The 26037-nt window shown below is 39.1% G+C and overlaps 1 protein-coding gene across 1 annotated transcript in view; it reads left to right on the top strand.

The window, feature by feature from the left end:
- The first annotated feature begins 676 nt into the window (after positions 1–676).
- RP2 (RP2 activator of ARL3 GTPase) overlaps positions 677–26037 on the top strand; it is a 44580-nt gene continuing 19219 nt past the window's right edge. The window contains exons 1-3 of the mRNA XM_024580097.4: positions 677–954; positions 15614–16279; positions 25268–25382. Of these exons, the coding sequence (XP_024435865.1) occupies positions 853–954; positions 15614–16279; positions 25268–25382 (883 nt within the window). The 5' untranslated portion in view covers positions 677–852. The remainder of the gene's footprint in view (positions 955–15613; positions 16280–25267; positions 25383–26037) is intronic.

Here is a 26037-nt window from a genome sequence, read left to right as displayed (position 1 = left end):
AAGGATGCTCAGCATCACTAGCCATCAGAGAGATGCAAATTAAAACCACAATGAGATACCACTTTACACTGGTCAGAATGGCCATCATAAACAAATCAACAAACAAGTGCTGGAGAGGTTGTGGAAGAAAGGGACACTAGTACACTGTTGGTGGGAATGCAGACTGGTGCAGCCACTGTGGAAAAGAGTATGGAATTTCCTCAAAAAACAAACATTGAACCGCCTTTTGATTCCACTGCTAGGATTATACCCTAAGAATCCTAAAACAGTCATTCAAAAGAACCTATGCTCCCCAATGTTCATAGCAGCATTACATTAGGGATCCCTCCCTTACCTCCAACTTAGAAACTAAGAACCAAGGGCAAAAGCACTGTGTGACAGACCCAAGACTGCCAACAGCCACAGAGCCCCACCGAGAGTCCCAGCAGCGATGGGCAGAGTTGGGGGTGGGGCCTGCAGTGCTCTCGCCCCAGCGGGGCTGGGCCCCGCCCGCCCCTGGGGGCTGGCGCAGGAGTCCGGCGTTGCTTAGCTCCGTGGGTGGGTCAACGTCTTGTGATAGGCTGCGACGGGCTGTTCTTGCGGCTTTGATTGGCTCACCCGGCTCAGAGCGGACGTAGCTGGTGGCGGGTCGCCTGGGCGACTGAGAGGGGAAAAAAAAAAAAAAAAAAAAAAAGAAGGAAGGGGTGTTAGGCCTCGCGGGCAGACCGGGGCTGCGGGCTGCTGGGCGGTTCCGTGGGGCGGTGTCCGGAGAGCTGCGGGTCCGATCGCCGAGGGTTCACGCCACACTCCAAGAGGTTCCTGAGCGAGAGGTCTGGCAAAGAGATACCGCCGGGAGACCCACGGGCCGGGACCATGGGCTGCTGCTTCTCCAAGAGGCGGAATTCTGAGAAAGAGTCGCAGCCGGAGGGCGAGGAGGAACCACCGAAGCAGTACAGCTGGGACCAGCGCGAGAAGGTAACCATAGTCTTGTAGTCACTAGTGTCAGTCCCCCCCCCCTCCCCCCAGAGTCGCTCCGCGAGTGTGTCCCTTGTGGCCCAGGAGGGATGAGGGGACAGACCCCACGGCTGCCCCTCCTCTTCGCCCTTCCCCTCCCGCTCTCTCCAGCTCCGGCCGACTCTCTCCCTCCTTTTCTCTCTCGCTCGCTCTCTCCCTCCCCCTCCCTCCCGTTCTCTCGCTCCCCTTCTCCCTCTTTCCTTGTCTCTCCGTTTCCCTCTGTTTCTCCCCCCCCCCCCCACCCGCTCGTATTTGAAGTTGGAGTGAATGACTTTTGGGGGAGCCAGGGAGTAAAGCGCTAAAGAGGGCGCTACCGGGGACTGTGAAGCGCTGGAAGGGCCCTTACACATTGTCCAGTTAGATACCCAAGTTAAATCCCTGGTGGCTTTCCCTCCGCTCCACACCCTCACTTTCAGTCCCAGGATGGACTCGAGAGAAGGAAGGAGAGCCGGCAATGCCCCGAATCTCAAATCTGCTCATTTCTGCTCATTTCTCCAGCAACGCCGAGCGGGGTTTGTCCAGTCCTCGAGTTACACATGGGACTGATTATCATCTCTTTCGCGGCTTATGTTCTTTCTGGGGCTGTTTTCTCTTTTGTCTGCTCGAGCCAGTAAATCTCTTTGGTACCTAATGGTATACTCCACTGCTGAATTTTTCTCACAAAAGTGGACTATTCAACGTACAGCTTTGCTTTCCCTCTTTTCCAGTTACCCCAAAGGAACAATGAAAATCTAATGCATTTTGGAATGTGTATTAAGACTGTATGGTGAAAATAACCAGCATATACCAGGCAGTACTTACTATTGCTTTAAATGAATGAAAGCGCTCTATTTTTTACTTTTATATATAGCCAGAAACGAAAGAGCTTTGAAAATGTCCACTACTCTTGCACAAAACGCATAGTCATAAATTTCGTAATGCTTCCTCTTTCTACATAGTTCTCCATTTGTATTTAGTAAAATACTTTGATAGAATTATCAGTGTTTTTCTTCCAAACAAAAAGAGATTTTTTAAATGGGAGTTATGAAGTTAACTCCTTGGTTAATGTAATATATCTTTATCCATGAATGCTTTATGGTAAATTTCTTGTTAATGTTTTTATTCATAGAGCTGTGTGGTTTTCAAGCCCCAGAAGAATATATTCATGTGAACTCAGTTCTCCAATTTTGAGATTTAAGAAAGTGGATGCTTTTTGCAGACTTCTCAGTCCCATCTTTCCGCCTGTTTCTCAGATCATTCCCTACTTGTAGCAGTGTTTTATAATGTAGGAATGGAAAGTATTGTGCTTTCTGTCGTACAAGATTATATCTCTGATCTAAAATTATTTGGTGGGCCCTTTTTTAAAAGACCCATTTAGTCAGTCTAAGTATTTTTTTTCCCAAAACATTTTATTTATTTATTCTCTTAAAATTTTTTTTTTAATTTTTATTGTTATTCAGTTACAGTTGTATGCCTTTTCTCCCCATCCCTCCACCCCACCCCAGCTGAACCCACCTCCCTCCCCCACCTCCACCCTCCCCCTTGGTTTTGTCCATGTGTCCTTTATAGTAGTTCCTGTAATCCCCTCTTCCCACTGTCCCTCCCCCCCCCCCCCCGCTATTGTTAGATTGTTCTTAACTTCAATGTCTCTGGTTATATTTTGTTTGCTTTTTTCTTTTTTTGATTATGTTCCAGTTAAAGGTAAGATCATATGGTATTTGTCCCTCACTGCCTGGCTTATTTCACTTAGCATAATGCTCTCCAGTTCCATCCATGATGTTGCAAAAGAACCTATGCACCCCAATGTTCATAGCAGCACAAGTTACAATAGCCAAGTACTGGAAGCAACCTTAATGCCCATCAGCAAATGAGTGGGTCAAAAAACTATGGTACATTTACACAGTGCAGTCTTAGTATTTTTAACAGTGCTGTTTAAGCTTCAACTGTATGCCTTAGAGAAGGCTGTGTATTTACTTTTATTTTAGTTTTTTGTTTTGAAATCAAAGACCAAAACTAAAGTGCTTTTGTTTTTTGTTTAGAGTAATCTTGGTTGCCCTCAGAGTCATTACTTCATAATAAATTGTTTTACAATTAACTTTCATTAACATGATGTTTGGGTTAGTTGGAATCTCACATGTTAATCTTGCTCCTTTTACATAAATGGGTATGTTCTGTGATTTTCTTTCTTTTGCTCTTTGGCTAAGTAAGTAAACTCACCGAAAAATAGAAGAGTGGACACCAACATCTAAGCTTTTCCCCTCAAATGAGCATATAGTAAACCTTCAATTGTAGGCATTATTTTGAGCTTACAGGAAACGTTCTTTGGGACCAGTATTAGGTACCTTAGTTGTAGAGATGTATAAGAGATGTTACCGGGTATGTAAAATAAGCCTATGCTCAGGGGTATGTGTATAATAAAACTTAAAATCTTGATCAAGTCAACTAATCAAAATTTTTGTAAATGAGCATTACATTCTGAAATAGCCCTTTTGGACCATTAGAGAAAGAGAATTACCAACTTACATTTCAAGATGGTAGAGACACCACATTTCTCATCATTGCTTTTTCTTTTTGGAATTTTTTTCTTTTAAAATTACTAGGAATTCACTCTAGGGTGCCTCATTTATGATAGCCTGCTAAATTTTATGTGATTAAAGATTTTTTCTAGTTTCTTTCTTCATGAGGCCTATTTGGGCTAGTGTACAATTGTTCTGTATTAGTCTAATGATGCTTTTTAAGGTTAACAAGGTCTTCTTTGCTCTCAGATTTTAACTGTACCTTAAAAGCAACAGAATGCAAATATAGCCCATAGAACATAAATGAGATACGTCGCATGTATATTAGCAGAGTAGTTTGTATTAAATATAATACAAACTACTATAATATAAGTAGTTTGTATTACAGCTTCTATAATATGATTGTGAAGTATAGTATGTACAATTTTAAAGTTACATCAGAAAATTACTATTCAGCTTGTAAGACTTTAGGTGTAAAAACAAAGTGTGTTGCCTGAAAAGTTTCCTCATAACTTGAAAAAATCATGTTTAAATTTTACCTTAGGTTGTACAATCAGAGTATCTTTTTTGAGAGGCACCCTCTGGGTTTTGGGTTTTGAGTTGTGTAATTGGGTCAGTCTTAGGGGACCAGAGCTAGGAGACATTATCTCAATTAGAAAGAATATTTGGAGACTAAGCATTGTCATGGCAACTGATACTGTAATCCAAAGTGCAAGAAGTTCATTTTTCATTGCTGCTGACTTTGAAAAAGAAAAAAACAACTTACTGTACAATTATTACATTGACGTGATGGAAAATATTTTTGGACTGTAAGATCTGTGTTTAAATCATTTGGAAAGAAATGCTTTTATCCTTGTTATCTGTATCTTGCCTCCCATAGCAAGGCAGATTATTCTATATGTGTATGTACTCAAATACCAAGGAAAAGTCAGAATGATAAGGATTTTCCCTGCCCTTGAAGAGCTGACTAGCATTTTTGAGTTGAAATATTTAAGTACAAACAGAGGGAAGATGAGTGGAGTGATACAGAAAAGTAGTTTTCCTTTTCCAGTTAGTCATACCAATGCACCTCCGAGATGATAGAAATGATGGCATGAGTATGAAAGTTGTGATTTTGAGTATGGACAGCACATCTTGTATCCATTACATCAGTCTCACATTCAGTAGGAAAAATACTAAACAAAACCCTTACCAGAGAATGAAGTGACTGCATTTTATTCAGTGTGTGCTGTGGAACTTTGGATAAAGCAGCCAATTTGTGCATTTCAGGTTCCTCAGCTATAACATGGGACAGTGCTAAAGATTTCTCTGCTATTTAATAACCTAAAGGCCTGACCTGAGGAAGAGGGATTAGATAGCAATGGTCACCTCAGGATAGAACATGGACCAAAGTTTGGGAAGGACAGAATTGGTCTTTAACATAAGGCAGATCATAATTCCCAGAGTTGTTCATCAGTGGAAGTGTGGCCTTGTGAGGAACTGATCTCCATGTTAGTGGAAACATTCAGACTAGAAGTGTCTGCATTGAGTAGGAGGCTAGATGCTGTTTTTAGCCTTTTAAGTACGTAAGGTATTCTGGTTATCCATTGCTGCATACCAAACCACCTCAGAACTTGGTGACTTAGAATAATGGCAAGTACTTATTTTTTTTCCGCAGGGTTGGCTCTCTGCTCTATGTGGTATTAGCTGGGATAGCTTGACTAGGGGCTGGAGGATCTGCTTGCAATATGGCTTAGTCACAAAGCCGGCAGGCAAGTTGATGCTGTCTTTCAGTTGGGACTCAGCTGGGGCTGAAGATCAGGGGCCTCTTCAGGTACCCCAGGCTTCCACACAGCACGATGGTTGGGTTTCAAGGCCAAGTGTCCTAAGAGAAACTAGTAGAAGCTGCATGGCTTTGTCTAATTAGTCTCTTAAGTGATGTGGCATTACTTCTGACATTTCTGTTGGTTGAGGCAGTCAACAAATGTCCACCCACATCCAAGGGGAGGGGACCTCTTGATGGGAGGAATGCCAAAGAATCTGTCAACATATTTTAAATCCTTTACGTAAAGTTGTTTTTTAAAGGAAATACATATATTTCTTTGTTTATTCATTTAAAAACCGCTTTATTGATATATATGTGTGTGTATATAATTCATACACCATACAGTTCACTCATTAAAGTGTACAATTCAATAGTTTTAATAAGTTCACAGGGTTATGTAAGCATCACTATGATCTAATTTTAGAACATTTTTATTCCCCACAGAAGAAACTTAGACACACTCCCCCATTCTCCAGTCCCTGGAAACTACCCTTTTACTTTCTATCTCTCTCTGTTTTACTGCTCAGTAGTATTCCATTGTGTGGATGGTAGCACATTTGTTTATCTATTCACCAGTTGAAGGAGATTTGGGTTGTTTCCAGTTTGGGGAATTATAAGTAAAGCTCTCATAAACCTTTGCATACGGGTTTTTGAGTAAACCTGCTTTCATTTTACTTGGGTGAATCCCTAGAAGTGGGATTGCTGAGTCATATGGAACTTGTATATTAAACTTTTATAAGAAACCGCCAAACTATTTTTCAAAGTGGCTACGTCATCCCACCAGCAATGTATGAAGGTCCCAGTTTCTCTTCATCCTCATCAGCACTTGGTATGATCAGTTTTTTAAAAAATCTTTTAGCCATTCTAATGGTATAGTGGTTATTTCATTGTGGTTTCAATTTGCATTTCCTAATGACTAGTGATGTTGAGCATTTTTTCCATGTACCTACTTGCCATCTGTATATTTCCTTTGGTGAAGTCTTTATTAAAATCTTTTCACTATTTTTACTGGGTTATTTATTTTCTTATTGAATTTTGAGAGTTCTTTATATATCATAGATACAAGTCCCTTGTCATATATGTTTTCCAAATTTTTTTTCCCAATTAATGACTTGTGTCTAAAAACAGTGTCTTTTGAAGAACATAAATTTTCAATTCTCCTGAAAGTCCAATTTTCAATTTTTTACTTTTTGGATTGTGTTTTTGGTTTCACATCTGGGAAATCTTTGCCTAAGGTTACAAAAATTTTTTCTCCTGTTTTCTTCTAGAAGATTTACACTTTGGGGTTTTATATGTAGGTACTATGATCCATTTTGAGTTAATTGTTACATATGGGGCAAGGTATGGGAGATTCCTTTTATTTTTTGCATATGGATGTCCAACTGTTCAGCATCATATGTTGAAAAGACTGTCCTTTCCATATTGAATTGCCTTTGTACCTTTGTCAATATATATGTAAGTCTATTTTTGAACTCTCTATTCTGTTTCATTGATTTATACATCTAGTAAACAATGATTTCTGTTTGAATATGGTTGTGTACTTGGGAGCCAGACTGCCTAGGTCTGAGACTGAGCTCAAGCACTTACCCCATGACCTTGGGCAAGTTATTTAGCCTTTGGGAGCCTCATTTTCTCATCTGTAAAACAGAGATAATGATAGTACACAACCGTCATAGGGGTTTTTATGAGGATTGAGTGAATAAGTATAAAGCACTTAGAATGGTGGCTGGTACCCATGTAATGCTTCTTATATTCCTGAGTCTTATTTTGAACTTCTATCCAGACTGGATTTCCACTGAAATTAGCAAACCCCATTATTTCTTCTTTTAAAGATTTTATTTATTTATTTTTAGACAGAAGGGAAGGAATGGAGAAAGAGAGGGAGAGAAACATCAACTTGTGGTTGCCTCTTGCCTGCCCCTACTGGGGACCTGCCCTGCAACTCAGGCATGTGCCTGACTGGGAATCGAACTGGTGGCCCTTTGGTTTCAAGGCCAGCACTCAATCCACTGAGCAACACCAGCCAGTGCACAAATCCCATTATTTCACCTCAGATTATCATTATGGAAGTTTAACTATGGGGATGAAAATTTTTAGAAGATTTTATTTATTTATTTTTAGAGCTAGGGGGAGAGAGGAAGAAAGAGAAGGGGAGAAACATCAATATGCAAGAGATACATCGATCTGTAGCCTCTCGCACACCCCTAACTGGGGACCTGGCCCACAACCCAGGCGTGTTCCCTGACTGGGAATTGAACTGGTGACCTTTTGATTTGCAGGCCAGTGCTTAATCCACTGAGCCACACCAGCCAGGGCCTATGGGGATGAATTTTAATGAAAATTTTGCATCACTGCTCAATAAAAGAATAAGATGTTCACTTTTGTTTTCTGTCAGGAAAATAAAGTTAAACTTAGTTTAGTATCTTTATCAGATGAATTAAAACTCCTGAAACATTTCTTAGATTTTTCAAAGTATATTCACCACCTTTTATGGATTGCAGTAAGAAATACAGCCTAAACTAAGTTCACTTCATAAGTGGCTCTTGTGAAAAAGGTTGTTTAAAACATGACTTTTCCATCCATGATTGTGATTTTAGGCATTTTATTTGAGGACTAGTAAGTTTTGCAAAATTGTTATGGCACTAAGCTTCAGGTTATTATTTTTGTTTTAAAGAACTTTGAGGAATTGTTCAGAAAGTACAACAACATAAATTCTAGGTTTCTTCTTTGTATACCATATTGACAGTCCAGATAATTTTATACTACAGAATTCTTTAGCTATGGGATTAATTTCTTCCCATGAGCTAGGAGAACTGAGGTGTCCAGAGAAAATACTTAGGACAATAGTAAATGACATTGAACTCCTCAGCATGGAAGATGTTGTGGACTGAATGCTTGTGCCCCCCCCCAAATTCATGTATTGTAATGCTAATTACCAGTGTGGAGTTGAGGAAGTAATTAAGGTTAAATGAGGTCCTAAGGGTGGGGATCTGATAGGATTAGGGTCCTTATCAGAATAGACAATAGAGAATTTGCCCTGTACCCACCAAGGAAAGGCCACGTGAGGATACAGCAAGAAGGCAGTCATCTTTAAGCCAGGAAGAGAGTCCTCACCAGAAACCAACCCTGATGGTTGCTATGGAAAATATTCTTAGGGGGCTTGGGCTGCTAAAACAAAACACAATAGACTGGGTGGCTTAAACAATAGAAATGCATTTCTCACAGTTCTAGAGGCTAGGAAGTCTAGGATCAAGATGTCAGTAGATGGAGTGTCTGGTGTCAAAGATTGTATACACCCAGACATTAGTTAAAGCGGTAAAAACATTTTATTCAGTAACTACTGATAATGGGAGAAGGAGCTGAGCTTCATTCCAATTTGGGGGATTTAACAGGAGAATAATGGGTGCGGGAGGGAAAGCAGAGGCTCAGCAGAGCCAGAGAAGTGAAAATTACAAAGTTGATCAGTGTAAATGTGATTAGGCCAGCTGTGTTTGTTAACTGGTCTTTATCAAAGTTAGGATCCTATCCTCCCACAGAGCCTGGTAGGCAGAGGCCCTATCCTTCCAGATAATTATATTTCAAAGGAATGGCTCTCGGATCCTTGAGAACGATATTTCTAAGTTGTAAGAGATACATATTCACAATTGCAAACCCTTTTTAGTAAATGCTCTAAGTAAGGGAGGTCAGGGGCCTGTCTTCAGGTATTGGCTACAACAAATAGTAAATTTTCATGGCAGGGTTGAGCTTTCTCAGGCAGGCATTTTAATGGGGGGCTGGGGTCATCCTAGGAACATGGTTTTGAAGCTGTGCTAGAGTTCGGTCAAGTCTCTTAGTGTAGGGCTTTATATGGAGTTGCCATGTGCCAAGAGTTCTGCACTTCGCACAGGCAAAGGCCCACTTTCGGTAGTTAGTCACCTTCTTGCTCTGCGCCCACATGGCCTTTACTGGGTGCTTGCACGGAGAGAGGGGGGAGGGAGGAAGAAGGAAGGAGGGAGAATCTTTTCTCCTCATGAGGCTCCCACCTTCATGACCTCATATAAACCTAATTACCTCCAAAAGACCCCATGTGCAAATACCACCACATTGTGGGATTGGGACTTCAACATACAAATTTTGAGGGGACATTCAGTCCATAACACAGCCCAAGCAAACTCGGCAATTGTAAAGTTAAGAATAGATTTTATTTCTGCATTTGCAACAAGTCTTAACTACAACTACTGATGTAATACTAACTATAATATAATTAATATGATTGAAATTTCTGTTAAATACTATAAATCTTATAATATTCAAAAATCATTTCCCATGCAAAAAAAAATAGCTAAGTTCCTTGAAGTAACAGTTTTTAACTTTTATTTTTCACCCAAATGTGGGTTTGTTACCTACCTAATTTTCATAAATAGCTAAGTGTTGCAAATGTTTGAACTTGTTATCTGGGTCTTAGGCAAGGATAATTTGGCCAGAATCTTGAACCCCAAATCAATTTCCCAGGAAAATCCACACAAAACTTTACATAAATGTTTTAAGGAATTTCTGGTACAGTGAGATAAACCATAAACTGAAGCTTAAATATTCCTCTAGCCCATTGAGTTTGAGGCCTTGGTAGAGATAGGCCAACAACTGAACTCCTGTTCCCCACACCTATTGGTGGCACTTTTGAGCTTCTTGCCCCCACTGTGGGAGGTGGATTGGTGCCAAGAAAACAAGGGAAGACCAGAGAATGTTTTTACCCTCCTTGAGGCCTAAATCAGAGTTTATTTAAACCACTCTTGCATGTTCCCTTTTCCCACTTTAAGACCTGAACTAGATCAAGATCCCATTAGACTGCTCCACGTCCATCTTCCCATCCCCTTCCACTGGCTCTTCCGAGTAGAAGGTAGCCTCACCTTCCTTTTGCTACAGGTATGGGAGAGAAGAGTATGTAAACAGAACAGACCGAAAGGAATTCCTCTGCTGGGCTTTGTGTATAATTACCTTATCTTCCTACTCAGAAGTCGGCTAACTTGAACAGTGACCTAACTGAATGTCACGTCACGAAGAATACCATGTTGTTCTTGATTAGTATCAGAGTTTTTCTTCTTTGGTGATGGAATGGAAAATGGCCTATGGAGAAGTAGGTGATTATCAAACTCAGTTACCCTTCACTTTTGTTTATTCAAGAGACACCTGGAGACCACCTACCTCAGGTTACACTATGAGGTAATGAAGATTGAGTAATTAAAATGGATTCAACAAGGATGTGTGGAGTGCTTGTGTGGTATCAAGCACTGTTCTAAGTGTGTGTGGGGGGATGGCGGATGGGTAAACAAAACAGATAATCCCTTCACTCATGGAGTTTATGTTCTAATGGGGGGGAGACAAAAAATAAATATAATTCACATATGTGTATTAAAAGGAAGCTAAGTGTTTTGGAGAAAAATTAAGATGGATAAAAAGGTAGTATTGGAGGAGGTGTTTCAGTTTTAAATAGATTGGTTACAGGATTCCAGCCCAAAGCTTACATACAATGTAGTAGGGGACATGGACTGGTATTTAATATAATGTAAGTGCTCAGAAAAGGAGTGCAGGCTTCTGGTTGAGGGAACTGAAAAGCTTCACAGAAAAAGTTGGACACGTGGGCAAATCGAACAAGGAGAGAGCCTTCTAGACAAAGGAGAACCAGAGGGCATAGACAAGTTACAGCAAGTGCTTCAGATCTACTGAAGAATAAAATTCCCATAGAAGGTGATAAGAGTTAGGACTAAAATGTAAGTCTCACATAGTGGTGACTTACAATGAAAGATTTTCCAATACTGAACCATTTTCACACAACCTGGGATAAATCAACCCAACTTGATTGAGGTACTTTCTCTTTTTATAGGGTTGGTTTAATTTGCAGTTTTTTACATCTATAGGCAAGAGTGAAATGAACCTATGCTTTTCTTCTATTGTTATGTCTTTGATTTTTCGTAGTAGGGTCTTCCTGGACAAGCTAGTAGTTTGAGTTCGGACTGTTCCTTCTTTTTCTATTGTCCTTAAGGGTTTTCATAAAACTGGGATGAATAAAATTGGAATCTGCTTATAAAACCATCAGGGCCTGGTGTTTTCCCTGTGGGAACACGTTACCCACTGCTATATCTTTAGTAGCGGCTTTTTATTTAAGTTTTTAACATTTTGAATTAATTGTGGTAATTTTTTAGGAGATTTGTTCATTTCTTAGACAAAATCTTTTTAAAATTGTTGGTATATAGTTGTTGATATTATTTTCTTTTTAACTTCTTTATTTACAGTTATATTAGCCTTTTTATTTGTAGTTTTTGTTCTTGATCATTTTTGCCAGAAGTTTGCCTACTTTTTAGTTTTTTTCCTCCAAAAAACTATTTTTGGCCTTGCTGATGTTTTCTGTCATGTATTCTATTTCCAAATCATTAATCTCTGTGGTTATTTTCATATTTTTCCTTCCTCTTTCTATAGGTTGATTCTGTTGTTCATTGTTGAATTTCTTAAGATGGACATTTAACTCATTAATTTTGAGAGTTTTGATTGTAGTTATTTACAATTATAGAACTCCCTCAAAGCACCATTTTTACTGCATTCCACATGTGGTATCAAACATTTAATTCTAAATATTTTTAGATTTTGATTATAATTTCCTTAACCAATCAGTTATTTAGCTGTATGTTTTTAAATTTTCAAATAGGCAAAGATTTTTTAAATGTATCTTTCGTTCTTGAGCCCTGGCTGGTGTGGTTTAGTGGATTGAGTGCCGGCCTGTGAACTGAAAGGTCACTGGTTCGATTCCTGGTCAGGGCACATGGCTGGGTTGCAAGCCAGGTCCCCAGTTGGGGGCGTGCAATAGGCAACTGATTGATGTATCACTTGCATTGATGTTTCTCTCTCTCTCTTCCCCTCTCTCTAAAAATAAATAAATAAATATTTTTTTAAAAATTAAAAAGTATTTTTTATTAACTTCTAGCTTGATTGATTGTTGGTTCCATATCATGGCCTATAAGTTATCTATTATTTGTTGAGGCTTCTTTATGATCTAGTACATAATTTTTTAAAAAAAAATCTTAAATGTGTGCTTAAGAAAAATGTGAGTATACTACTTTTGGTTGCAGAACTTAAATTTATTCAAGTGTGTTACAGATCTTCTGTATTCTTGTTAATTTTATTTTTTCAGTCTACTTGACCAACAAATAATTGAGAAAAGTGGAATTAGAAGAGATGCCTTAGATTTTATTTCACCAGTTCTGAGGGTATGGAGAGGTCTTGAATGACTGTCAAAGTTAGTACCGACCTGTTTATTTTTAGCTCTTCATCAGCACAGGGTTTCTTCTCTGCCCTGAAGTTACTCTGAAGGAGGTCTGGACCAGAGGTCTGAATCCCAAGGGGTGTGGGGGATACACTATTGTCTCAAGATTTGGGAGGGGAGAAGTAAGAGCAAAAATCGCAGTGGTTCCTTTTCTATTTTAAACTACCACACACCACCACAAGGGTTTCTCATAGTTTTCCCTTTTCTTACTTAGTCCCTTTGGGGTTGATCTTTGGCACTGGGGAGCCAGCAACTATTCTAGTTCAATATCTTGGTAGATACCAAAATGGAACACTGTACTTTTATATACATGTGTGTCACCTCTAAAATCCTAGAAATGGAATTGCTTGAACACCTCTTCCCACATTAAACCTCTGTTGCCTCCTATATTACTTTACTTTTGTGTGTGTGTGTGTGTGTGTAGCACTAGCAGTATCCAATCACACAAACCAGAGCAGTATTTTTTTCAAACCTGTGGGTAGGATAATAGAAAATAATAGGGGGCTTAATACAAAATAAGGGTAAGTATTTTGTAAAACCTCTAGTTCATTGGTATGTGTGCATGCATAAATACTCATAAGTACGCTGGGCTGTGGTAAAGAATGTACTAATGTGATTCATAGTCAAAAAATTGAAAAACAAAGGGGTATTTTTAACCCATCTTTCTGCCTTACCTCCTGTAGCCATTGTATTACCAAATCTGCTGATTCTACTTCCTCAGTATTTCTCAAACTCGTCCCATCTTGCTCTTCCCTGCTAACCATTGCTCTAGTTACAGCCCTTTCTGGGATACTGCAGCTGCCTCTGAGATCCATGTTCCACGTTTCCTTTCCTTATTCTTACCCAGTAATCTTTCTGAAATGTAAATTTTGCTTATTTAAATCCTTCTGTGGTACTCTAACGCCCGTGGATAATTTCTAAGCTTTATAATATAGTCCCTGCCTCCTTCTCTAGCTTCATCTGCTCCAATTGCAGTTATCACTGGTAACTCTAAACCACTTTTAGTTTTCCTCACACTCTCTGAAGGGTTTGATTTTATTTATTCTTTCACTTTCACCTGGTGTGAAGGGAGGATCCTTTATGCCAACCCCTTTTATTTACCTGGTGAACTACAGCTTATTCATTCTCACTTTGTACAAGAAGTCTTACACCCTGCCCCAGGTGTTACTCCTCTGTGTTTCCAGAATATTCTGGGCATTTATCATTTATACAGTCAGGTAGGTTTCAAATAATCTGTTTAGGTTAGTGTTTATTTCTCCTATGGAAAGAGCTGTTCGTATTCATTTTAGTGCCTAAAACAACGTCTGGCTCATAGTGGATGTTCAAATGGTTGAATAACTGAAGATATAGAAAGTTAAAGTGCCTTTTTTAAGGTTATGTGGCTCTTAGGTGACAAAATTGAGACTGGAAAATAAGTGCCTCTTTTGTTGCCTCATGCTACAGACCAGTGCCCCTTCTAATACATTATGTAAAACCGAGTAAGTACCATATTTGTTGTTCAGTATTGAGGAAGTTACTTTAACCCAGTTTGCTGGTGATTAAGATGATTAAATTATTCAATTTTTACATACTGTATCTATGGGAGCCTGTTTCTGGCACATGAATAGTTTTACATAAAATTTATATACCCAGAAAGAGGTAAAACAGTGCAAGTAGGTTCAGAAATAACTTGGAAAAATCAAAATGACCTTTTAGTGACTCTATTTTGATAGGTCAGTTAAAATTTTAAAAAGTAATCTGACAGATTCCAGGCATACTGTTTTAAAAAACTATGTGAGCTTTAGTTTAGAATATGTAAAGATGGAAATGGTGAATTTTGAAAAATTACATTATAGGAATAGTTTGATATATGTTTGACTCATGCTTGTACATGCAAGTTCTGACATATTGTGATTCTTGCACCTTTAGGTTCTTCCATTTTCTGGAGCATATTGCAGAAACCAGTTAGGGTTTAGAAACTAAGACCCATTCATCAATTTATGGGCATGTTTCCAATTTCGGAAATTCTTTTTAATTTTTATTGTTATTCAATTAGAGTTGTATGCCTTTTCTCCCCATCCCTCCACCCCACCCCAGCTGAACCCACCTCCCTCCCCCACTTCCTCCCTCCCTCTTGATTTTGTCCATGTGTCCTTTATAGTAGTAGTTCCTGTAATCCCCTCTCCTTACTGTCCCCTCCGCACTCCCCTCTGGCTATTGTTAGATTGTTCTTAACTTCAATGTCTCTGGTTATATTTTGTTTGCTTTTTTCTTCTGTTGATTATGTTCCAGTTAAAGGTGAGATCATATGGTATTTGTCCCTCACCACCTGGCTTATTTCACTTAGCATAATGCTCTCCAGTTCCATCCATGCTGTTGCAAAGGGTATAAGCCCCTTCTTTCTCTCTGCTGCATAGAATTCCATTGTGTAAATGTACCATAGTTTTATGATCCACTCATTTGCTGATGGGCACTTAGGTTGCTTCCAGTACTTGGCTATTGTAAATTGTGCTGCTATGAACATGGGGGTGCACAGGTTCTTTTGGATTGGTGTTTCAGGGTTCTTAGGGTATAATCCCAGCAGTGGAATTTCTGGCTCAAAGGGCAGTTCCATTTTTAGTTTTCCAATTTCAGAAATTTTTTAAAAAGCAGAAGTTTTAAAAGTGAAGCATCAGAAAAAGAGTCAGAGCTGAAATATTTGTTAATATCATCCAGTATTCTGTGTGTATGTGTGAGAATTTCCCCAATTATTTCAAAAAAGTGTTTTTACAGTTGGTATGTTGAAACAGGATCCAAACAATGTCCACACATTGTTTGCTTGATATGTCCTTGAGTCTTCCTTTATCTGTAACAGTTTCCTCTCCCATTTTCCCCTCATGCCTTTTATTTATTGGGAAAAAATTGTCCTGTTCATATTTTAACCATGCAGCAAAGTCAGTGAGAGTAGGGATGTATTATTTCAGCACTAAGAATTGTGCCTGGCATTCAATGGGTATTTGTTGAATAATGTTATAATACATACTCAAAACCTGTGTTTCGTCCCTGCAGGTTGATCCAAAAGACTACATGTTCAGTGGACTGAAGAGTGAAACAGTGGGTCGTTTACCTGGGACAGTGGCAGGACAACAATTTCTCATTCAAGACTGTGAAAACTGTAACATCTATATTTTTGATCACTCTGCTACCATTACAATTGATGACTGTACTAACTGCATCATTTTTCTGGGACCCGTGAAAGGCAGTGTGTTTTTCCGGAATTGCAGAGATTGCAAGTGCGCACTTGCCTGCCAACAGTTTCGTGTGCGGGATTGTAGAAAGCTGGAAGTCTTTTTGTGCTGTGCCACTCAGCCCATTATTGAGTCCTCCACAAATATCAAGTTTGGCTGTTTCCAATGGTACTACCCTGAATTAGCTTTCCAGTTCAAAGATGCAGGGCTAAGTATTTTCAATAATACCTGGAGTAATATCCATGACTTTACACCTGTGTCAGGAGAACTCAACTGGAGCCTTCTTCCAGAAAATGCTGCTGTTCACCACCATGTTCCTCTGCCTACTACCAAAGAGCTTCAGGCTGTCCGCATTTCCACAGAAGCCAATAGAAGTATCGTTCCTGTGACCCAGGGTCAGAGACAGAAGAGCAGTGATGAATCATGCTTAGTGGTACTCTTTGCTGGTGATTACACTATCGCAAATGCCATGAAACTAATTGATGAGGTAAGCAGAGAGAGAAGAGAAACACACATACACCTGAATAGAAACACACCACTTTTCAGAGAACTTCCATTCTTTTCAAATTGGCTATTAAAAATACAGACAATCCTTAAATTATAGTCCTTTGTCTCCTATAGATTATCTATAAGCTGGTTGCTTAGGCCTCAAAATACTTTCCCAAAGAAACTTTTAAAAAATATAATTTGATTCAGTAAGCATTTATTAAGCACTTATGAGCAAGTTACTCCATTACCATATTTCATTGATTATAGGGTGCACATTTGTTTTTGTACATTTTTGTTATCTGAAATGCATCTTACAATTGATGGCAACTTAGAGGTGTTGAAACGGGTTGGAGATACATTGAAAAAATTCTCTGCCCTCAAAGAACTTCCATTCTTTATAATAAATGATTTCTACAGAAGTTCACAAAAGTGTAGTAGCTGCACTTAGGACCTTTTATAATTATTTAGTAGGAAAATTTATTTGGAGTTTTATTGGTTAGGGCGTGGGAGAGACACTTAGGAATACAACTTTCGGACCCTGTTGTGAGCATGAGAGCAATCTTCTCATTACTTTCCTATTGTCCTTTGCCCTGTTGCCATGATGGGGGGGTTGGTGCAGAAGAATGAGGTGGGAGCTGGGATAGCAGAGGCCATGTGCTTATGAGCAGGGGCTTTTGGTGAGTTTGGTTAGCAGCTTACATTTGAAAAATAACTGGGGGTATAGAGGTTAGGGGCTCAAGAAGCAGACGTTCCTGTGTGGATGAGTGCTTCAGTGGCGAGGCAGCAGTAGGATATCTGTTTATCCATTAATCAGATGTTCTTCAGGGGGAGTCTGTTTGAGTTTTAAGATCAAACTTCCAGAAACAGAGAAGTGCATGGAAAACTCAGGAAGTCTATTTTGAATGGATTTTTAAAGTATTGTAACAGTTCTGTCAAGAGGAACAATTTTAGGGGGGGCGACCTTACTACCTCTCTGGAGATACACAGTCTACAGTGTAGAAAACCGATGTCTGAAATCTACAGAGTATCTCTGAGGTCTAGTTTTCAAAACAACAGAAGCCAAAGTATAATTTTAAGACTTTGGTATTTTCTTTTTTTAAATTATACCAAGCTGATGGAAACATGCCGTGAATCTGGTAAGATATAGAAAAAGTGTTTCTAGCCTTTGAGCTATTTAAAAATATGTTAATCCAACACCTGAGGGGAAAATATTTTCATTATATTCTAGGGTGATTTTTAAAATATGCGATACAGTTTTCAAAAGATAAAATTTTTCAGGTTAAACTCCTTTTTGGTAGGTAATGAGGAGTGGACATAAAGAATATATGGTATGTTTAAAGAAAAAAGACATCAAAACAAGTACTTTCCTCATGAGTCATCATATGTTAACTTTTTAACCTTTGGTATCTGACGTGTACAACTACAGTGTTTTGTGCCCTTTAGAGCAATATGACCAGGAAGGGGGAGGTTCTTTAGATGTCCTTCTGGAATACAAAATAACTTAAACACAAACCTAAAAATAATGGTAATAGCTAACACTTATATAGTATTTTCTATATACCAGGCACTGTCATACAGGATTTAACTCAACTCAGAATAACCTATGAAATAGGCGTCATTGTTTCTCTTATTACATATAAGGGAAATAAGCCACAGAGACGGTAAGTTAACTTGCAAAAGGTCACTCAGCTGGTAAACATAAAGCCACAACTTAAATCCAGGCAGTGTGGCTTTGTAGGCTGCACCTTCTTTTGAAAGTTTTTTTTTCTTTAGTTTTTATTGTTTATGCTATTACAGTTGTCCCACTGTTTTCCCCTTTGCCTGCCTCCACCCAGCCCCTGCCTGGGAACCCACCTTCTGGCCATTGCCATGCTGTTGTCTGTGTCTATGAGTTATGCATATATGTTCTTTGACTAACCCCTTCACCTTCTTTCATGCAGTCCCCTCACCCTCTTCCCCTCTGACAGCTGTCAGTCTGTTCCATGTGTCCATGCCTCTGTTTCTATTTTGTTTGTCAGTTCGTTTGGTTCATTAGATTCCACATATAACTGAGATCATATGGTTTTTGTCTTTCTCTGACTGGTTTATTTCACTTAGCATAATAACCTCCAGGTCCATCCATGCTGTTGCAAAAGGTAAGATTTCCTTCTTTTCTATGGTTGTGTAGTATTCCATTGTAAAAATGTACCACAGCTTTTTTATCCATTCATCTATTTATGGGCACTTGGGCTGTTTCCAGACCTTTCTGTTGTAAATAGTGCTACTATGAACATAGGGGTGCATATATTCTTTTGTATTGGTGATTCAGTATCCTTAAGATATATTCCCAGAAGTGGGATCACTGGGTCAAAAGGCAGTTCCATTTTTAATTTTTTAAGGAAACCCCTTACTGTTTTCCACAATGTAGGCTACATCCTCGTCTGAAGCCTGACACTGCTATGCTGCCTCAGTGTTAAAGTTGCTAAATGCCTGGTGGAGCAGGGATGTGATCAAAAAAGTGAACGGAGTTAAGACATACTATCATTCAGCCTAGAAGGAAAAACCCTGTGACTTTTTGGCTAGTTGTCCTAAATAATTCTGAAATCACAAAATTAAGGTATGAAAAGAGATCAAAAAGAAGAAAATGCCAAGTACATGCAAAGAGGATATCAAAACATGCCAAAAACCAGTGACTTACATAGTAAGAGAGAGACTGCATTTCTTTTTTAAAATGAAGCTCAAGTTCCTAGGAAAATATATGTAGAACCTAGTTAATTCTGAGATGGAAAAAATAAAACTTGAGTCTTTCTTGTATTATAACACAAATAGCTTAGAATGATCTTACATTGAAACTGTGATTGCTAACTCTGGTTTTGTTAAACCCTAGGAGTATCACAGAATTTTGTTTCACTTATTTCTATAAATTAAACATATCCTAATGGTTTTTTGAGATAGGAAGTATAAAACTCAAGAGGGTAGAAAGTCCAGAAAAGGTGTGTAAAAGCAAAAAGCACATACTATAGGGAGTCGAGAAATTATTGGGCCTTGGTTTTCTCATCTAAAAATAAGATTTCTAGCTAGCTCTTATTTAGATCACAGATATGCACAGGATAAATTAGAACAAAAGTAGTTTGAATTGTTTAGAAATATTGCATTATTCAAGTTAGGTGTTACCATTATTTTCAAGTCTTTAAAAAATAGAAGATGAGTTCCAGCCAAGATGGAGGCATAGGTAGAAACACTTTGCTTCCTTGCACAACCAAAAGAAAGATAACAACCAGTCTAAAAACAATAAACCAGAAGTGCCAGAAAGTCAAACTGCATGAAACTCCCAACAACGAAGGAGTTAAAGAAACATTCACCTAGACCAGTAGGAGATGGGCAGCAAACTGCAGAGGATACGTGGCAAGGTGGCGGACTATGTGGGCAAGGCAGGGCTGGCTTAATGGGAAACTTAAGACTCAAAGCTAGCTGTAAAATACTGCTGGGGTTACCACGGCAGGAGAACACCAGTCTCACACCAGAGATCATTGGAAAGTGGGGCTAGAACAGAGCAAGTGAGCCGCATTGTTCCCTCTCTGACCCCTCCCCCACAGACAGTGCCACAATGCAGCAAAGAGGGTTGCCTGGCCCTAGTGAATACCTAAAGCTCCACCTCTTACAACATAACAGGTGCACTAAGACAAAGAAATATGACCCAAATGAAAGAATAGATCAAAACTCCAGAGAAAGAGCTAAGTGACAGGGACATAGCCAACCTATCTAATGCACAGTTCAAAACACTAGTAATCAGGATGCTCACAGAACTGATTGAGCTCAGTTGCAAAATGAAGGAACAAATGAAACCTACCCAAAGTGAAATAAAGCAAAATGTACAGGGAACCAACAGTGAAGGGAAGGAAACCAGGACTCAAATCAATGATTTGGAACAAAAGGAAGAAATAAACATCCATCCAGAACAGAAGGAAGAAACAAGAATTCAAAAAAAAAAAAAAATGAGGAGAGGCTTAGGAAACTCTGGGACAACTTTAAACGACCTAATATCAGAATCATAGGGGTGCCAGAAGGAGAAGAACAAGAGCAATGAGTTGAAAACTTATTTGAAAATAATGAAGGAAAACTTCCCCAATTTTTGGCGAAGAAAATAGACTTCCGGGAAGTTCAGGAAGGCCAGAGAGTCCCAAAGAAATTGGACACAAACAGGAACACACCAAGGCACATCATCATTAAGTTACCCAAGGTTAAAGATAAAGAGAGAATCTGAAAAACAGCAAGAGGAAAGGAGAGAGTTACCTACAAAGGAGTACCCCTAAGACTATCAGCTGATTTCTCAAAAGAAACCTTACAGGCAAGAAGGGCATGGAAAGAAGTATTTGAAGTCATGAAAGGCAAGGACCTCCATCCAAGATTACTCTATCCAGCAAAGCTATCATTTAGAATGGAAGGGCAGATAAAGTGATTCCCAGGTTAGGTCAAGTTAAAGGAGTTCATCATCACCAAACCCTTATTGTATGAAATGTTAAAGGGACTTATCTAAGTAATAGAAGATCAAAAACTATGAACAGTAAAATGATAACAAACTCACAACTGCCAACAACTGAACCTAAAAAAAATAAAAATAAAAGTTAAGCAAACAACTAGAACAGGAACAGAATCAGAGAAATGGAGATCACATGGAGGGTTTTCTTTGGGGAGAGGGAGGGGAAAAATGGGGGGAGGTACAGGGAAGAAGAAGCATAAGAGAAGTTAAGAATGGTATAGGAAACAGAGGACTCAAAAAACTTGTATGTACAACCCATGGACTTGAACTAAGGAGAGGAATGCTGGAGGGTTGGGGGGCGAAGGGCAGAGAGGGGATAAAGGAGAAAAGAAATGGGACAACTGTAATAGCATAATCAATAAAATACACTTGAGAAAGAAAGAATAATTGTCATGAAAAAGTCTCTTCAAATATCTACAGTAAAATACCAAAATAAAGTTTCATAGTTGATTATTTGTTTTTAGATAACAGTATTTTGAATTAATCATCTTACTTTCTTCAGTTTATGTTTCTGACTGTAAAGTGAGGGTAAGGAGCAGTCTAGAAAATTAGAAACAGATGTAGGATTGTTTCTAACATTTTAAGTAACTTTGCAGTCATCTGGCAGTGATGTCCATGTAATTTTCTGCTACCTTTTAATTTATGTTTTTTTTTTCTGAGTTAGCTTTGAGGGCTGTGAAAAAGAATTTGAGTTTGAATTCAATTTGATGGAATAGTAAGGAATAATGTATTAATAGGGTGAAATACTATCAACCATTAAAACTGATTTTATAGTAGAGCATCTGGAAAATGTTCACAGTTAAATAAACAATTATGGTTAACCTTAGGAAATGAATTAAGAGAAGGGTATTCTTTTCTTTTTTGTAGTTTTATGGAGTTTACAATGAACATGTATTATTTCTGTAATGGGGGAAAGTAAACTGGGAGAGTAGACAGAAGTACAGCTATATGGCAGAGGCATCTTTTAGTGTTAGCATCTTGGTTATTCTATTTTTGTTTCTCAAATGTTTTGTATTGAGCATATATATATATATATATATATGTTACTTTGATATTAAAAGCACAGTAGGGTTTGCTAAAAAATTAAGTGTTTGAATGACTGTATTTTTAAAAACTAATAATTATTACAATTAATATGTACTCCTCATAGAAAACTATAAAAGTAGAGTAGAAATAAGTTTAAAAATTATATCGTACTGTACTTTGAATATTCTTTTATGAATAATTTTTAATTTAGTATGTAATCAGATAAATAGGGTATTATTTTTTAATTATATTTTATTGATTATGCTATTACACTTGTCCAAATTTTTCCCCCTTTGCCCCCCTCCACTCAGCACCCGCACTCCCTTAGGCAGTCCCCCCACGGTTGTTCATGTCCGTGGGTCATGTATATAAGTTCTTTGGCTACTCCATTTCCTATACTGTATTTTACATCCCCGTGGCTATTCTGTAACTACCTATTTGTACTTCTTAATGCCCTCACCTCTTCACCCATTCTCCCCCACCCGCTCCCATCTAGCAACAATCAAAACGTTCTCCATATCCATGATTCTGTCTCTGTTCTTCAGTTTGCTTAGTTTGATTTTTAGATTCAATTTGTTGATAGATATATATTTTTGCTATTTTATTGTTCATAGTTTGATCTTTTTCTTAAATAAGTCCCTATAACATTTCATATAATAATGGTTCAGTGATGATGAACTCCTTTAGTTTTTTCTTGTCTGGAAAGCCCTTTATTTCTCCTTTGATTCTAAATGATAGCTTTGCTGGGTAGAGCAATCTTGATTATAGGTCCCTGCTTTTCATGACTTTGACTATTTCTTGCCAATCCCTTCTAGCCTGCAAAGTTTCTTTCGGGAAATTAGCTGACAGTCTTATGGGAACTCCCCTGTAGGTATCTAACTGGTTTTCTCTTGCTGCTTTTAGGAGTCTCTCTTTGTCTTTAACCTTTGGCATTTTAAATATGATGTGTCTTGGAGTGGGCCTGTTTGCATCCATCTTGTTTGGGACTCTCGGTGCTTCCTGGAATTGCATGTCTATCGCCTTTACCAAATTAGGGAAGTTTTCTTTCATTATTTTTTCAAATAGATTTCCAATTAATTGATCTTTCTCTTCTCCTTCTGGCACCCCTATGATGTGAATGTTGGGCCTCTTGAAATTGTCCCAGAGCTCCTTACACTATCCTTGTGTATTTGGATTCTTTTTTCTTCTTGTTGTTCTGATGGGTTGTTTTTTGCTTCCTTATGTTCCAAATCATTGATTTGATTCTTGGCTTCCGCCATTCCACTGTTGTTTCTCTGTAAATTGTTCTTTATTTCAATTAGTGTATCCTTCATTTCTGACTGGGTCTTTTTCTATGCTGCTGATGCCCTCACTATGTTCCTCGAACATCCTTAAACCAGTGTTTTGAACTCTGCATCTGATAGATTGCTTATCTCTATTTCGTTTAGCTCTTTTTTCATTTGGGCCATGTTTCTTTGCCTCCTCGTCTTGGCAGCCTCCCTGTGTTTGTTTCTATGTATTAGGTAGAGCTGCTTTGACTCCGTGTCTTGGTAGTGTGGTCTAATGTAGTAGGTGTCCTGGAGGGTCCAGTGGCACAGCCGCCCCTATCACCCAAGTTGGGTACTTGAGGTGCACCCTTTTTGTGGGTTGATTATTCCCTCCTCTTGTAGATGAGCCTTGGTTGCTGTTGCCAATTCAATGATCAATGGGAGGGATTTACCCAGCCCAGTCAGCTCCAAGGACTGGCTGTGACCATTGACCACCAACTTCCACCCTCCATGGAGGATGAGCTCTGCAGGCGCAGGGTGGTGGTGTTCCAGTGTGGTCTGTAGCTGTCCACTGGGTGCACTGGCACTGGGGTTTCCCAGGTGGTGCAGGCCAAGGTTAGCCCCCACTTGTGTTTTGCTCAGGGCACCCTGCCTGAGCTATAAAGCAATCTGTGATGCTGATACGTGTGCAGGGCTGGAGATCCCTGGGGGAAGCCAAGATGGGAATCTAGGCTGGCTGCTGCTAGTGCCTGGCCTGGGGGCTCACTGAAGCCAGCTGTTGCTTATTTGAGAGGATTTAGAAGTTGTGAAGCATAAGCCAAGACCAGCCATGGATATGGAAAAGTAGATTGGATGGGCCAAGAAGTTGGGTGGGGCAGAGTCTCTAGGGATCTCCAAGGTGGGTCAAACAGTATTAGCTATGTTGATGGAGTCTCAGATATGGAACCAGGTTACTAGCTCTGTGGCAGGTGAGTTTGGCAAAGGGACAATGGCCTCTGCTATCCTTGATGCCAGACATTTCAGTTTCTCCCTGTATACCATTGGTGCCTTTCAAGCTGCTACGCCAGTGCTGGAGCTCAGAGGGAGTGAGCCTGAGTAGGTGAGTCTATGTGCGGGTTCTTTAAGAGGAACTGCTTGGGGCTCCAAGCAGTTTCTTCCACAGACTCAATCCCCGTCAGTTTTTGCTGCCAGGAGTTCTGTGGCTTATCTTCCTTGTACTGGAACCCTGGGCTGGGTGTCCTGATATGGAGCTGGGACTCCTCACTCCCAAGATATCCCTCCCAAATTTTTATCCACCACACGTGGGTGTGGGACCAGCCCTTTCCACATCTGCACCCCTCCTACCAGTCTGGATGGATGTGGTCCCTTTAATTCCCTGGTTAGACTTTCATTCAACTCGATTTCTGATGGTTGTAGTAGTGGTCATTGTATATTTTAGTTGTAATTTTGATGTGGTTGTGTGACGAGGTGGGCCATGTCTGCCTACACCACCCTCTTGACCAGCGGTTGATTAATTGGGTTTTAATCACAACTCTGTTACTTAATAGTTGTGTGACTTTGGGTAGGTTTCTTAACCACTCAATGCCTCAGTTTTCTTATCTGTAAAATGAGAATAATAGTACCTACCTCATGAGCTGGTTAAGTGTATTATACACCTAAAGTGCTTAAAAGTGCCTGGTGCAAAGTGAGTACTCCATAAATGTAATCTATCATTATTGTGCTGTATTCCATTAATTTGTATCATGATTTTAAAAATTAACATTGTTACATAAGCTTTCCCTCATTTTATTATTTGTTATGTTGAATGAACTACAGTATTTTATGTCAGTGTACCATAATTGACTTAACCATTCTCCTCTCATTACAAATTTTGTAGTATCACCAAAGTTTCCATTTATTAGTTTCAGTCAAAAAAATTTTAATTATATTTAAAATTTCAAGGGATCATTCACATTTGTTTGACCCTTAATCTTAGCAGTAGGCATTGTGGTACTGTTCTTAACCAGAACCACGCATCTGGAAGAAAGACTCTTGTGTATATGAAAACTTGTTACAGCAAACACTCCGAATTAGAGCTATAACTAAAACAAAACTCAGCAGGCTGTGTCACCTTTTATACAGAACAATACTAGGAAATATTGTTTTAATCTCAGAAGGTGATTTTAAAATCTAAGTGAAATTTTATTTTCCACAGATGATTCATGCAGGCTTTTTCCTGATTCAGACAAAGGAAGTGTCCATGAAAGCTGAGGATGCTCAAAGGGTTTTTCGGGAAAAAGCACCTGAATTCCTTCATCTTCTGAACAAAGGTACCTTCTGAATGATTGGTATACTTTTGTGGTTATCCTTTTGACATGCTGATTTCACTTACTCTGGCCTTTAGCTTTTCTCCTACATTGCCTTTCTTTTTTAAAAAAAGATTTTATTTATTTATTTTTAGAGAGAGGGGAAGGGAAGGAGAAAGAGAAGGAAAGAAACATCAACGTGTGGTTGCCTCTCTCATGCCCCCTATTGGGAACCTGGCCCGCAACCCAGTCATGTGCCCTGACTGGGAATCGAATCAATGACCTTTTGGTTTGCAGGCCTGCGATCAGTCCACTGAGCCACACCAGCCAGGGCTACGTTGCCTTTTCTTTCTCATTTTTAAAAAAAAATTTATTGTTATTCAATTACAGTTGTCTGCATTTTCTCCCTATCCCTCCACCTGAACCCACCTCCCTCCCCCGCCTCCACCCTCCCCCTTGATTTTGTCCATGTGTCCTTTATAGTAGTTCCTGTAAAGCCCTCTCCCCACTGTCCCCTCTGCACTCCCCTCTGGCTATTGTTAGATTGTTCTTAACTTCAATGTCTCTGGTTATATTTTGTTTGCTTTTTCTTTTGTTGCTTATTGTCCAGTTAAAGGTGAGATCATATGGTATTTGTCCCTTACCGCCTGGCTTATTTCACTTAGCATAATGCTCTCCA

Source organism: Desmodus rotundus, chromosome X (genome assembly GCF_022682495.2).
Source record: "Desmodus rotundus isolate HL8 chromosome X, HLdesRot8A.1, whole genome shotgun sequence".
NCBI classification, from domain to species: domain Eukaryota; kingdom Metazoa; phylum Chordata; class Mammalia; order Chiroptera; family Phyllostomidae; genus Desmodus; species Desmodus rotundus.
This window is presented reverse-complemented; position numbering and strand designations above follow the sequence as displayed.